At 46.7% G+C, this 12,451-nt stretch overlaps 1 protein-coding gene across 1 annotated transcript; it reads left to right on the top strand.

The window, feature by feature from the left end:
* The first annotated feature begins 3,033 nt into the window (after positions 1–3,033).
* On the top strand, positions 3,034–11,096 carry LOC123398286. Its single transcript, XM_045092767.1, has 5 exons — positions 3,034–3,287; positions 3,395–3,646; positions 3,745–3,975; positions 4,063–4,244; positions 10,291–11,096. Exons 1-5 carry the CDS (start codon positions 3,110–3,112, stop codon positions 10,861–10,863), a joined length of 1,416 nt encoding a protein of 471 aa, XP_044948702.1. The 5' UTR covers positions 3,034–3,109; the 3' UTR covers positions 10,864–11,096.
* The last annotated feature ends 1,355 nt before the right edge of the window (positions 11,097–12,451 follow it).

Below are 12,451 nucleotides of genomic sequence, written 5' to 3'. Positions count from 1 at the left end.
TGATTGCAAACACAGTGCATGTGTGGATACATAGACAAAACATTGTCCCTAGTAAGCCTCTAGTTGACTAGCTCGTTGATCAAAGATGGTCAAGGTTTCCTCACCATAGGCAAGTGTTGTCAGTTGATAACGGGATCACATCATTAGGAGAATCATGTGATGGACTAGACCCAAACTAATAGACGTAGCATGTTGATCGTGTCATTTTGTTGCTACTGTTTTCTGCGTGTCAAGTATTTGTTCCTATGACCATGAGATCATATAACTCACTGACACCGGAGGAATGCTTTGTGTGTATCAAACGTCGCAACGTAACTGGGTGACTATAAAGATGCTCTACAGGTATCTCCGAAGGTGTTTGTTGAGTTAGTATGGATCGAGACTGGGATTTTTCACTCCGTGTGACGGAGAGGTATCTCGGGGCCCACTCGGTAATACAACATCACACACAAGCCTTGCAAGCAATGTGACTTAGTGTAAGTTGCGGGATCTTGTATTACGGAACGAGTAAAGAGACTTGCCGGTAAACGAGATTGAAATAGGTATGCGGACACTGACGATCGAATCTCAGGCAAGTAACATACCGAAGGACAAAGGGAATGACATACGGGATTATATGAATCCTTGGCACTGAGGTTCAACCGACAAGATCTTCGTAGAATATGTAGGATCCAATATGGGCATCCAGGTCCCGCTATTGGATATTGACCGAGGAGTCTCTCGGGTCATGTCTACATAGTTCTTGAACCCGCAGGGTCTGCACACTTAAGGTTCGACGTTGTTTTATGCGTATTTGAGTTATATGATTGGTTACCGAATGTTGTTCGGAGTCCCGGATGAGATCACGGACGTCACGAGGGTTTCCAGAATGGTCCGGAAATGAAGATTGATATATAGGATGACCTCATTTGGTTACCGGAAGGTTTTCGTGCATAACCGGAAAAGTTTCGGGCTCATCGGTAGTGTACTGGGAGTGCCGGGAGGGGTGTCGAGGACCATCTGGAGGGGTATCACGCCCCAAGGGGTCTCATGGGCTATGGGAAGAGATAAACCAGCCCCTAGTGGGCTGGAATAAGTTCCCACTAAGGCCCATAAGGTTTGAGACGGAAAAAACACAAGGTGGAAAGAGTTTCCAAGTGGGAAGGTGGAATCCTACTCCAAGTAGGATTGGAGTAGGACTCCTCCACCTCCAATTTCGGCCAAACCTTTAGGTTTTGAGGATGCCTCCTCCCCTCCCTCCCTCCTATATATAGTGGGGTTTTAGGGCTGATTTGGGACAACTTTGCCACGGCAGCCTGACCACATACCTCCACGGTTTTACCTCTAGATCGCGTTTCTGCGGAGCTCGGGCGGAGCCCTGCTGAGATTAGATCACCACCAACCTCCGGAGCGCCGTCACGCTGCCGGAGAACTCATCTACCTCTCCGTCTCTCTTGCTGGATCAAGAAGGCCGAGATCATCGTCGAGCTGTACGTGTGCTGAACGCGGAGGTGTCGTCCGTTCGGCACTAGATCGGAGCGGATCGTGGGACGGATCGCGGGACGGTTCATGGGACGGTTCGCGGGGCGGATCGAGGGACATGAGGACGTTCCACTACATCAACCGCGTTTCTTAACGCTTCTGCTGTGGATCTACAAGGGTACGTAGATCGGAAATCCCCTCTCGTAGATGGACATCACCATGATAGGTCTTCATGCGCGTAGGAAATTTTTTGTTTCCCATGCGACGTTCCCCAACATGTATTGCCGGCGTGAACTAGGCCGTTGGCATCTGAATCGTTTTTCTTTTAGAGGTGGACATGATAGGGCAAACGGATGCGGTCGCACGCTGGACGCGCGGCAAGTGCATCCCAGGACAGGGCCGGACACGACCCCATCTCCCCACCCAAACCGACAAAATCCTCACAAAACGGACGTCTGTTTGGGATCACGTGTGGTGGAGTTGGCCTTACTAAACTAAGAACATCTCTAGTAGAGCCCTCAAACCCTCAAACCCTTAAAAATAATCGTTTTTTTACAGTTTTCATCGGAAAAACGGCGTAGACTAGAACCCTTAAACCCTTAAACCCGTAAAAAAAATATTAGAGGTCCAACCCTCAAACCCCTTCCCAGCCTGTAGAAGTGAGGGTTGGGGGGGGGGAACTGCCCCCAACCCGCACTCATTTTCCCACCTCGCGCGGTAGGCAGTTGGTTCCCCCGCGCGAGAGGAAATCGCTCGGCTGCATCTCGCCCCGCCGCCGGCCCGCGCTCCGGCCCCTCCGCCCCCCGGCCGTCGACCCGCCCCCCCTCCGCGCCCCGCGCCCCGGCCGTCGACCCGTCGACCCGCCGCCCCGCCGCATCTCGCCCCGCCGCCGCCCCATGCTCCGGCCGCCGCCCCGCGCTCCGGCAGCCGCCCCTCCGCCCCCCGGCCACCGACCCGCCGCCCCTCCGCGCCCCGCGCCCCTGCCATCGACCCGTCGACCCGCCGCATCTCGCCCCGCCGCCGCCCCTCCGCTCCGGCCGTTGCCCCGCCGGCCCCACGCTCCGGCCGCCGCCCTGCCGCCCCACCGGCCCACCGCGCCCCGGCCACCACTGGCATTTGGATGGGCGGCGCATTGGCCCATGATGTATCTTTGTTTTACTTTTCTATGTCCTATTTGATTCGAACAATTGTTGTAATTTGCTCAAACATTGTTGTAATGATTTGAATGATTATTGTTTTATTCGGTGTTGTAATAATAACTAGAATGATTATTGTTTTATGTCAAATGTGATTGAATTTGTGATATGTCATATGATGAAATGTGATGAAATGTGTGATATATAAAATGACAGTTTTAAGGTTTGGGGTTGGGGCAAAGACTAGAACCCTCAAACCCAACCCTTATAACGAAAACAGAATATTCCGTTATAGGGGTTGGGTTTGAGGGTTCTAGTCTTTGCCACTGTTTTTTAACCCTTAAAAATGTCAAAAATAAGCAATTCTCAACCCTTAAAACTGGTTTTACAGTTTGAGGGTTCTACTGGAGACGCTCTAAACCTGTCCCATGAGCCGAGCCAGGCTCTGACTTAACCACAAAGAACCACAGTCCACAAAGGGCCGCCGTCTTCAAGGAAACCCTCGCGTGGCGATGGCCCCTCCTCCAACGGAAGAGCAGCTCCGGCGTGGATCAGAGGAAACCGAGGCCCTCATCCTTTCTGTTCACGGCGGCAGCCACGCGGGCGTTTGCACGGATCAACCGTCAGCCCTAGGCGCCCCCGCGACCCAGAATACGGAACCCCGTGATGACCAGGCGCTCGTCTCCACAGGTGCGTCTATTTGTGCATCCCTACTGTATGTTCCATTGATCTTCGCACATGCTTTGCGCCAACCCAACAAGACGTTAGTGATCAATTATTTGTTTTCGATTGCGCAGAATCAGATCAGATTTCCTTGCGCGCTCCTGAGCTCGTGAACACACAGGTGGACAGCGACGACCAGCGCGATGCCCAAGTAATGGAGGAGGACAGCGATGACAGGGAGGGTAGTGATGAGGAGGAGGATACCAATGAATATGATGGCCAGACGGTAGACGAGAACAGCGAGGAGGAGGAGGTGGAGGAGGATGAGGCTAGGGTTGAATACTATGCCCAAGTTATTGACAAGGACAACAAGACAAATTGCCCAGGTTGCTAATTTGTCCTCCATGATTTTTTTTTTAATTTTCTACTACCAAAATAGTTGAAAATAATTAACTGACGATTCGATGCTGCATTGATTCTTTAGGAAAAATCTACTCCAAGGAAGAAGCAGATGAAATAGAGGCCACATCGTTTCGCAGTTTCACCAAGGCGTGTCATGACTGCTTGAACCTGCGTGAGGAGATTCTAGCCCGGGGTGATAAGAATGCTTGTCTTCCTTCTTTTCCCTTGAAAGTACTCCCTGTGGTAACAAGTCTATGCATTGAAAGCAACATGTGCTACCACCGTGAATACTTTACCCATGATATTTCCACGAGTAAGGGCCTTTTATTCTTAGTGGTCTGCAGTTGCGCTATTTATGTTTGTACTTTGCTGTTTACCTTTTTGTTCTCTATATTTGCAGCTGCATCAGTTCTTGGGTATCGCAATCCAAGAACCATGCTACAGGTCTTCTCTTTGCGCTTGACAAACTCTGAATCCTATCCCATTAGTGTTCATGGAATTTTCGCTGTTAGAGATGTTCTGGAACCACGGCGGAATCTTGTCTTTAACCGTCACAGAGAGAATGCTGTCACAGTTGAGCAGGTAATTAAGGCCTGTTTCGTTTACAGAATAGTTTTTTCCTAAACAGTGATGTACAGCCATAACAGGTTTATGTCAGTTAGCTCTTTGTCTGTGTTTTAAAGTTATCTCTGAGTAGATGCATGTAGTCTTTCATTTCCAAGGGTCAACACATTATATGATACATGCTGTTAAACATTCTATACAACAACATGCCATCAGATTCCTGAAATATTAACTAATTATACGCAAAAAACATACAAACCTGATCAGCACATTATATTCTTCCGCTTTCTTTTCGGAAGGCGTATTTTGATTATATATACATAGGCATTAAGAAAATACAACTGGATGTAGGGGGAGATGATCATGGGGTTCCTACCTGGTTTTAATCTTTTGGGGATAAGAGATATTGTATGCGGAGAGTAAATAACCTTGCATCACTGGACCTTTTCAAAGAGGCAACCGTGCTGTACATTTACACATCTGGGCTTAGTTAAATGGTCATTGGGCATCAACGTGCACCATAACCACACCTGTTAGATTGTACTCCCTCCGTCCCAAAATAAGTGTCTGAAGCTTAGTACAACTTTGTATTGGACCTAGTACAAAGTTGAGACACTTATTTTGGGACGGAGGAAGTAGCATTTTATTCTTTTCAGCTTATGGTCTTTTTGTATAATTTGGGGGAAATTTCCGGGTGCATTGATCCCCTCGAAACCCGACACCCCTATGCATAACACTTAAACTGGGATGGCTTATAACTGGAGTCATAGATTGGCATCGAACAGGCTACTCTTTTTGTTAAAACAAAACCCCCCACAAACTACTCCATTAGGACTCATCAACTGCCATTGTTAAACACTGATACTAAGACCCTGTTTGGAATCTCTCCACTCCGTGGAGTTGTGGAGCTCACTTTTAGCCGCTCCGAAAAATGAGCTGCAGCCTGGTCCGCTCTGGGAGCACAGTTGAGGAGCGGAGAGGAACCGAACATGCCGTAAGTATCAACACCCTCCCCGAGACTGGTACGTGTTTAAAACCATGGCTATCTTGTTACAGTTTCATGGTTCTTCCCCCCCCCCCCCCCCCCCCCCCCCATCTCTTGCTACCAGTCTCTCCATCGATCGTTGAGGACACAATCAAATCCGACCATCTAAGAGGTGGGGCTCCACCACCACCACTTGCATGGCATGCCTACTCCTCTGCGTCGAGGTAGCCATCTCTGACCTCCCATGTGAAGGGTCACTACTACCACTCCAACCATGTACCTCCTCACTTTTGCAGGTACAGCCGAAGCACTAGACATGCCTTACGCTAACAATTCGGGCATTCCTCAACACTGGTTAGCTCTTTTTCTCATAGGGCAAGGACCAGTCTACGACTTGAACTGTCTTTGTCTTCAGCCGGCCAAACATCTGTTGCAAGACCACCTTTGCCATCACCATCAAGCACCTTGCTCGCCTTGCCCACTCACCATTGGCACTCCACTGCTCCACCATGCTCCTCCAGCTCTGCCTCAAACACAGCCTTTGGGTTCTACCATCTTCACCACCAATCCACCATTGCATACAGACCACCATTCTTCCCCTGTTTCAGGGCTCACCTTGTCCTGAAACACTCTCCTCAGCATCTACCATGATTTCACCTCCACCTCATCAGCTAGGCTCATGTCTTTTCTCCACCGCCACTAGCGTGACCTACTCTGCATTTCTCAGTTGTCTCTTCCTAAAGCCAAGTCCCAACAGCAGGCTTACTCTCTCTTCTCCTATGCTTCAGTAGAACAGACAAACATCCAGTCAACTCATCTCCTCTTCTGCAGTGCAACAGTAGCACAACACCGCAAGCCACACCTTTTCTTCTCTGCTGCACTTCTCTTCTTGATCCCCTATCATTCGCTGCTGCAGTAATTCCTTCTTGCTTCTCTCAGCTCTCCCCTGTTTCTTTCCATCTACACACCTCGAACAACATTGCAGCAACCACACACTGAGATGTGCACATCTTCTCGACAAGTACGGATGCACGTGCACGACACCACTGTCTTCCTCTCACGCCCATTGTATTCTACTCCCTCCGTCCCAAAATAACTGTCTCAACTTTGTACTGGCTCTAGTACAAAGTTATACTAAGCTTAAGACACTTATTTTGAGACGGAGGGAGTATCTCCCATCTGCTCCTTGCAATAGCTGCATATCTGCCAGGAGCTCCACACATCCACGGGTACATGCCATGCCCGTTTTACTTCTCGCTGCACACAAGTCACAAACAAGCAAGCAAACAATGCATGTTCTTCTCGTAAGATTTATCCTATCCTTCTCTATCTTCCACATAACGATTCCGCGCTGGTCAGCAGCAGGTGTTTACACAATACATGTAACAGCTTGAGGCGGGGACACCCCACTTAGAGCTACGTGACGTGACCAGTAGAGTTTGTCTGGCTGTTGTTAACAAAGGAAGAGATGGGTGGATGTCAGTTGTGGTAGACTACAGGGGATGCTACAGGATTATAATTGTTAGAGTTATATTATGTTCCATGTAAAGTCTGTGTTTTACCTATTGTGTATTTTACCTATTGTATGAAGGTTTCGTGCATATTTGCCACATTACATATACATATACATTTATATATATACTGGCCCTTGCCCCCTAGGAAATATGAGTTGCATATTTCCTAGCATGGTATTGGAGCCTAGGTAAAAAAAACCGCACGCACAACTCGTGTTCTGATCCAGTCTTGCGCTTGTTCCGCCGCAATCTTCTCGGTCGGCTTGTCGCTACTGCTTTCCTTCTCCTGTTCACATGTGCGCACCAGGTCGCTGCTCTCCTCCTCTTTGTCGTTTCTTTGTCATTGTGCTCTGTTCCCTATCCTGCAGGGCCTGGTCAACGCCGGCTCTACCCGATCTGCCCCGCTGCCTGTCTGATCTGGTCGATCTGCCCCGTCACTGGTCTAGGTCGGTCGTGCCCGGCCCGCCATCCGTTACCGTGCCCTGCGCCGCGCACCACGCTAGATCGCCCTCCAATCTGGTCTGCCCCTGACGCCTCCTGCAGAACTCGACACTGCTGCCACTTCTTTAGTCTAGGGCGTTTTGTATTCTCGGTTGACTGCTAGGCTGTAAAAATATGTGAAAAAACAGGTACAGTGTCTTTATCATCGGGCTTTGTCGCAATTCCTCGTTGATTGAGTTTGTTGCCTTTATGTGCATTCATATGCGTGACATTCGTCTCTGGGGCGTTCTTTTCGGCGAGGTCCCCTGTTCACCGCATCTGGTTCCTCTCTTGTGGCTCCTACCTGCTGACGTCACCGGTCGTGTATGCTTCACAGGCTCCTAAGGGTGCAGTTGCTGATGATGCTGTGGTTAATGCTTATGATATTCTCAGTTACCATGCTGCCCTTTCTGCGTACACACGTGGTTTGATGAGGATGCTTGTGCTGCGGCTTTCCTCACCTCCAGTGTTCTACCTATATTTGCCTCTGAGTTTATGGCCCTTGCTACTGTCTTAGAGATGTGGACCCGTCTTCGTCAGCCCTATGGTGATGCCTTAACCTGTTTGTGGTCCGTCAGGAGCATGCTCTTCAGCAGGATGTCTTTGCTGTTGATGAGTTCTACGCATAGAGTTTATAGTTCTGCTATCTGGTGCCAGCTTGACTCCCTCTGTGCATGCTCATTGCTTGAGTTCTTGTTATGTCGTCTGCTGCATTGGCTCTTTCCCTCTCTAGCGCGTCGCTGCTCCTGCCTACTCCTGGTGGTGGTGAGGGTCTTTTTCGTATTCATTGTGGCTAGTGCAACAAGGATGGACACGCCGAGTCTGATTGCTCTCGAAGAAGCGGCACATGAGCAACAAGGCACACACTTCTTCAGGGACCCATGCTTCTTCTCCGGCGCCCTCCGCCATCACCTTGACTTAGTTGGATATTCTGGGAGTTAAACTTCTGCTTGCAACTTTAGGTTCTCCTTCGACGGCGGTTGCAGGATCTGTTACTGCTGCATCTGGAACCATGAAACCACCACCTACAGAGTCAGGTACACCATGGGTTCTGGATTCCGGAGCTTCTTTTCATATGTCTTCTGATTCTTCCACCCTGCCCTGTCTTAGATCTCTTGATTTTACTGTTCATATTCTCACCCTTGCTGACTGTTGCTAGTCGAGGCACTCTTATTACTTTTTATGTTGCTCATGTTCCTCAACTTACCATGTGCTCTGCTGGTGAGCTTTCGTGTCATTCTTGATGTTGATTCTTGTTCTGTTTAGGATCCTTTCACATGTGCCCTGGTTGGAATTGGCCCTCGCTGCCGTGACTTTCAGGGTCTTTGGGAGTTAGATTGGCTTCGTGTTCCTTCTGCTGCCACCACAATTGTCAGTCCCTTTGCTTCCGTCGCTCTGCCGCTGTTTCCTTCTAGTAGTGGCATCGTCGACCGGGTCATCTTTGTGGTTCTCGTCTGTCGTCTTTAGTTCGTCGAGGTCTTCTGGGTCTGTCTCTGGAGATGTCTCATTAGAGTGTTAGGGTTGTAGGCTTGGCAAACAGATTCAGTTACCTTATCATACTAGTGAGTCAATGTCTTAGCGCCTTTTTGATTTAATTCATTTCGATGTGTGGGGCCGGGCTCCTTTTGCTTAGAAAGGGGGCCATCGAGGCTATATTATTTTTACAAATGATTTCTCTCGCTACACTTGGCTTTATTTTATGTCTTCTTGCAGTGAGGTTCTCCAACACACCACTTGAAACCACTCATTAGGCTGGTCACAATGGGAAGTATCATATACTAGAATCATGCATATGATACTAGTGTATGATACTGTCTCCACAATGCATAGTGTCATAGTGACAATATATATTACCATGCATGACACATACTAGTACATCATTTAATATGATATACTTTCATATCATGATACTCAATCCTCTATTTCCTCATTTAATTGTATGCCACCTCAGCAAAAATGCATAGTTGCCATGCATGATACTCCCTCTATAAAAATATATAAGAGCGTTTAGATCATGAAAATAGTGATTTAAACGCTCTTAATATTTCTTTACAGAGGGAGTACTACCTATGATACTCCCATTGTGACCAGCCTTAGAACTCTCTAAGACGCTTATTAGAAGCAGATACACATATCTGCATGCTGCAGTTTCTTTGTACAAATGAGGGATACTGCAGTTGTGCTTAATTAGATGCTCCTAAAAATAAGTCTAGCATAGACATGGTCAATTAGATCCATTTTTGGGCTTGTGTGAATTGCTTTAAATAAAAATGTTTGAGAAGGCAATCAAGATGAACTACTGCATCTACACTCGTTCCTGCAATCATGCAGTATCCATGACACATTTGGTTTCTTGTTTGCATATGCCAAACAAACCACAGGCCGCATTACACACACTCACTGTAAACAAACACTCTTGGTTGGGAGTGGGATTGCAGTGGATGGAATTTAGTAGCCCGTTGTTTTTATGTGTGGTATCGTGGTTAGCTGTTGGTTTCTACTGGTGGATTTCGATATACATAAGAACTAAGATGAGTACATATACCATGTACAAGTATTATGCTGACTCAGATGATTTGGTATGGTGCTTATGACGTGCAAACAGTTAACCTGCTTAATTTACTTTAGTGATCTAAATTTGCAAATTAGGATAATAGTGATCTGAATGTACAAACTAGGATATATCTGTGACCTATTTGACACACTTGAACAGTGTTCAGTAACTGATAGTGTAATTTACTTGCATGTGAATATTTACTTATAAATCTTGAAGCGGTTGGCAAGATAGATGAGGGTAAAAATGGGAAAATGTCTTCAATGTCTCGTGCAGATGCTTAAATTTTTGAATAAATGTTCAAAATATATGTTTGTATTCTGAGACAGTGACTGAAGGAGTGTCACTCTACTTGATTTGATAATGAGGCTGCATATCTTAAGAGTTTATTCTGTTAATAAATACTTCCTCCGTCTCAAAATGTAAGACGTCTTTGTAGGACAAAACGTTTTACATTTTGAGACAGAGGTAGTACTAATTTACTTGCGAGTGGATTACTTTGGTTAGATCTGACGAGTTGTCAAATTGCAGGATTTTTTCACCTTACCTCTTTGTAGCCCTAGTCGAGGGATGTATGCACCGGATCAGGCATTACTGGAAGTTGATCTTTGGGTGAAGGAGGGAGATGGATTGCGTGACGAACAGTTGCTCTTTGCATATGTTGAGCTTTATTTCCAGTCACGTTTTAATGAGATGCGAACAGGACGGATTCCTGGTGACAGTTGCAGCTTGGAGATAGACTTCATGTTCCTTTCACTGAGTGTTGAGGCTGTGATACAAATCTTTGCAAAGGTTGACCATCCTCGTCATTTGAGATTTACTGCTTTCAGCAGTGGCTTTGATCATGAGATTGTGCTGTTTGATGACAAATTCGTTGGGAGTGGGGACGTAAACCAGCATGTTGTCGCTGTGAAGGCGAAGGGAAAATTGGATGTTCGCTTACAAGTGGAGAGAATGGTGTTTCAGTGGACTTTCCAAGATGGGTTGGCTGGAACTGTTAGTTCGCCGGACGACTCGCTCTTAGAGTATGGCCAGTTTGTTGTGAGGGTGTTATTTGCTCCAAAGGACTTGCAGCCTAGGCGAAAAATGGTGATGTTTAGGTGAAACTTCATGAAAAGAAGTGAATAAGTTGATACTTCAGTAAGCACTAACGTCAAGGTTCATTTCCTTGTGAATCCTCGAAATTCGTTTCTGAGCCGTGCTCAGATGCACCTGATATCTTAGCCCTTCATTCACATGTGGATTTGTGTAGTAGGTTGTATTCTACTCTCTCCGTTCCTAAATAAGACTTTTTAAAGATTGTACTATGGACTTATTTTAAAGCGTAGATTTGTTCATTTTGCTTTGTATGTTGTTGTCTATAGTGAAATTTTTAAAAGATCTTATATTTAGAAATGAAGGGAGTATCTGGTATTCTCACTGTGCGTGTTTTAGAAAGGCCGTTGGCCATTGTTTCATTTGTTGCGTTTGTGACAAGGGCAACACAAGGCGTCGGTTCGCCGGTCCAAAGTTTTGGCCGATTGGGCTCCAGTTGTTTGATCTGTGATTCGTAGCTGGTCGATAATTCCTCTCGCTTTGGTCAACGTGAATAGAAAATCCCCTTCTTCCAGGGGCACCACCATCGTAGCCACCCATCTGCTGAAGCTTGCAGTCGTCGCAACTCGGGAACCAAGGCCATTGCAGCTTTGGCGTGGCCTGTCCCAACACGCGTTAACCATGGTTGGAGCACCACCGGCGTCATCGCAGTTGTCGACCTAATGAAGCAAAAATTTACATGTTTCAGAACTCTTGTATGATCGATTGTAGCAAACATTTACGTTAGAGTAAAACGAGATTGAATGAAAGTAATAGACGATCAGTCCTGATTTCTATTGATTCTCAAGTATATATACATCTGGAGGAGGTGCGAAGAAGAGGTGTCTGTTCGGAGGCAACCCTCAAGAACAGGTGCATGTTGGCAATAGAGGGAGAGAGAGAGGAGACACGACTGCTCGGGTTTGGACACATCCCTTGGCTAATTAATCTACTAATTAATTTCTAACACTTCCCCTTGTACAACACCGCTGAAAAGACCACGATGTCGCCTAGAGGGGGGGGGGGGGGTGAATAGGCTATTTAAAAACTTCTTCGGCTTTGGCTTAAACCTAATGCGGAAATAAACTAAGAGGATACTTTTCAAGTACAAATCCTAAATGCAATAGGCACCGCAACGTGTATCAACAACACTATCTACCAAGATGGACACAATACAATTACTAACAAGCACAAGCAAGTTACACAAACTTACTTGAGCTATATCACACGAGAGGTAGGTGAACGACACAAAATACTAGATCACACTATAACACACGATATATCAGAAGCTGCAAGTGTGAACGTGTGGATATAGAGGGTATGCTTGAACGATTAATCTTGTACGAAGAAATAGCCAACACAATATAATGAGCACAAACAATATGCAATGTATGTATGCTCAAGTAACACAAGTAAACCACAAGTAAGGAGTTAGGGTTAAGGATAACCAAGGTCACTGAGACGAAGATGTATCCCGATGTTCACTTCCTTGGAGGGAAGCTAGTCACCGTTAGAGAGGTGGATGTTACCACGAAAGCACACCAACGCCACGAAGGCTCACCCTATTCTCCCTTTGAGATAACACCACGAAGGCGTTTCTCAACCACTAGTGGTAAGC

Source organism: Hordeum vulgare, chromosome 5H, assembly GCF_904849725.1.
Source record: "Hordeum vulgare subsp. vulgare chromosome 5H, MorexV3_pseudomolecules_assembly, whole genome shotgun sequence".
NCBI lineage: Eukaryota > Viridiplantae > Streptophyta > Magnoliopsida > Poales > Poaceae > Hordeum > Hordeum vulgare.
The sequence above is the reverse complement of the archived record's forward strand: the minus strand, read 5'-3'. Positions and strand labels throughout refer to the sequence as shown.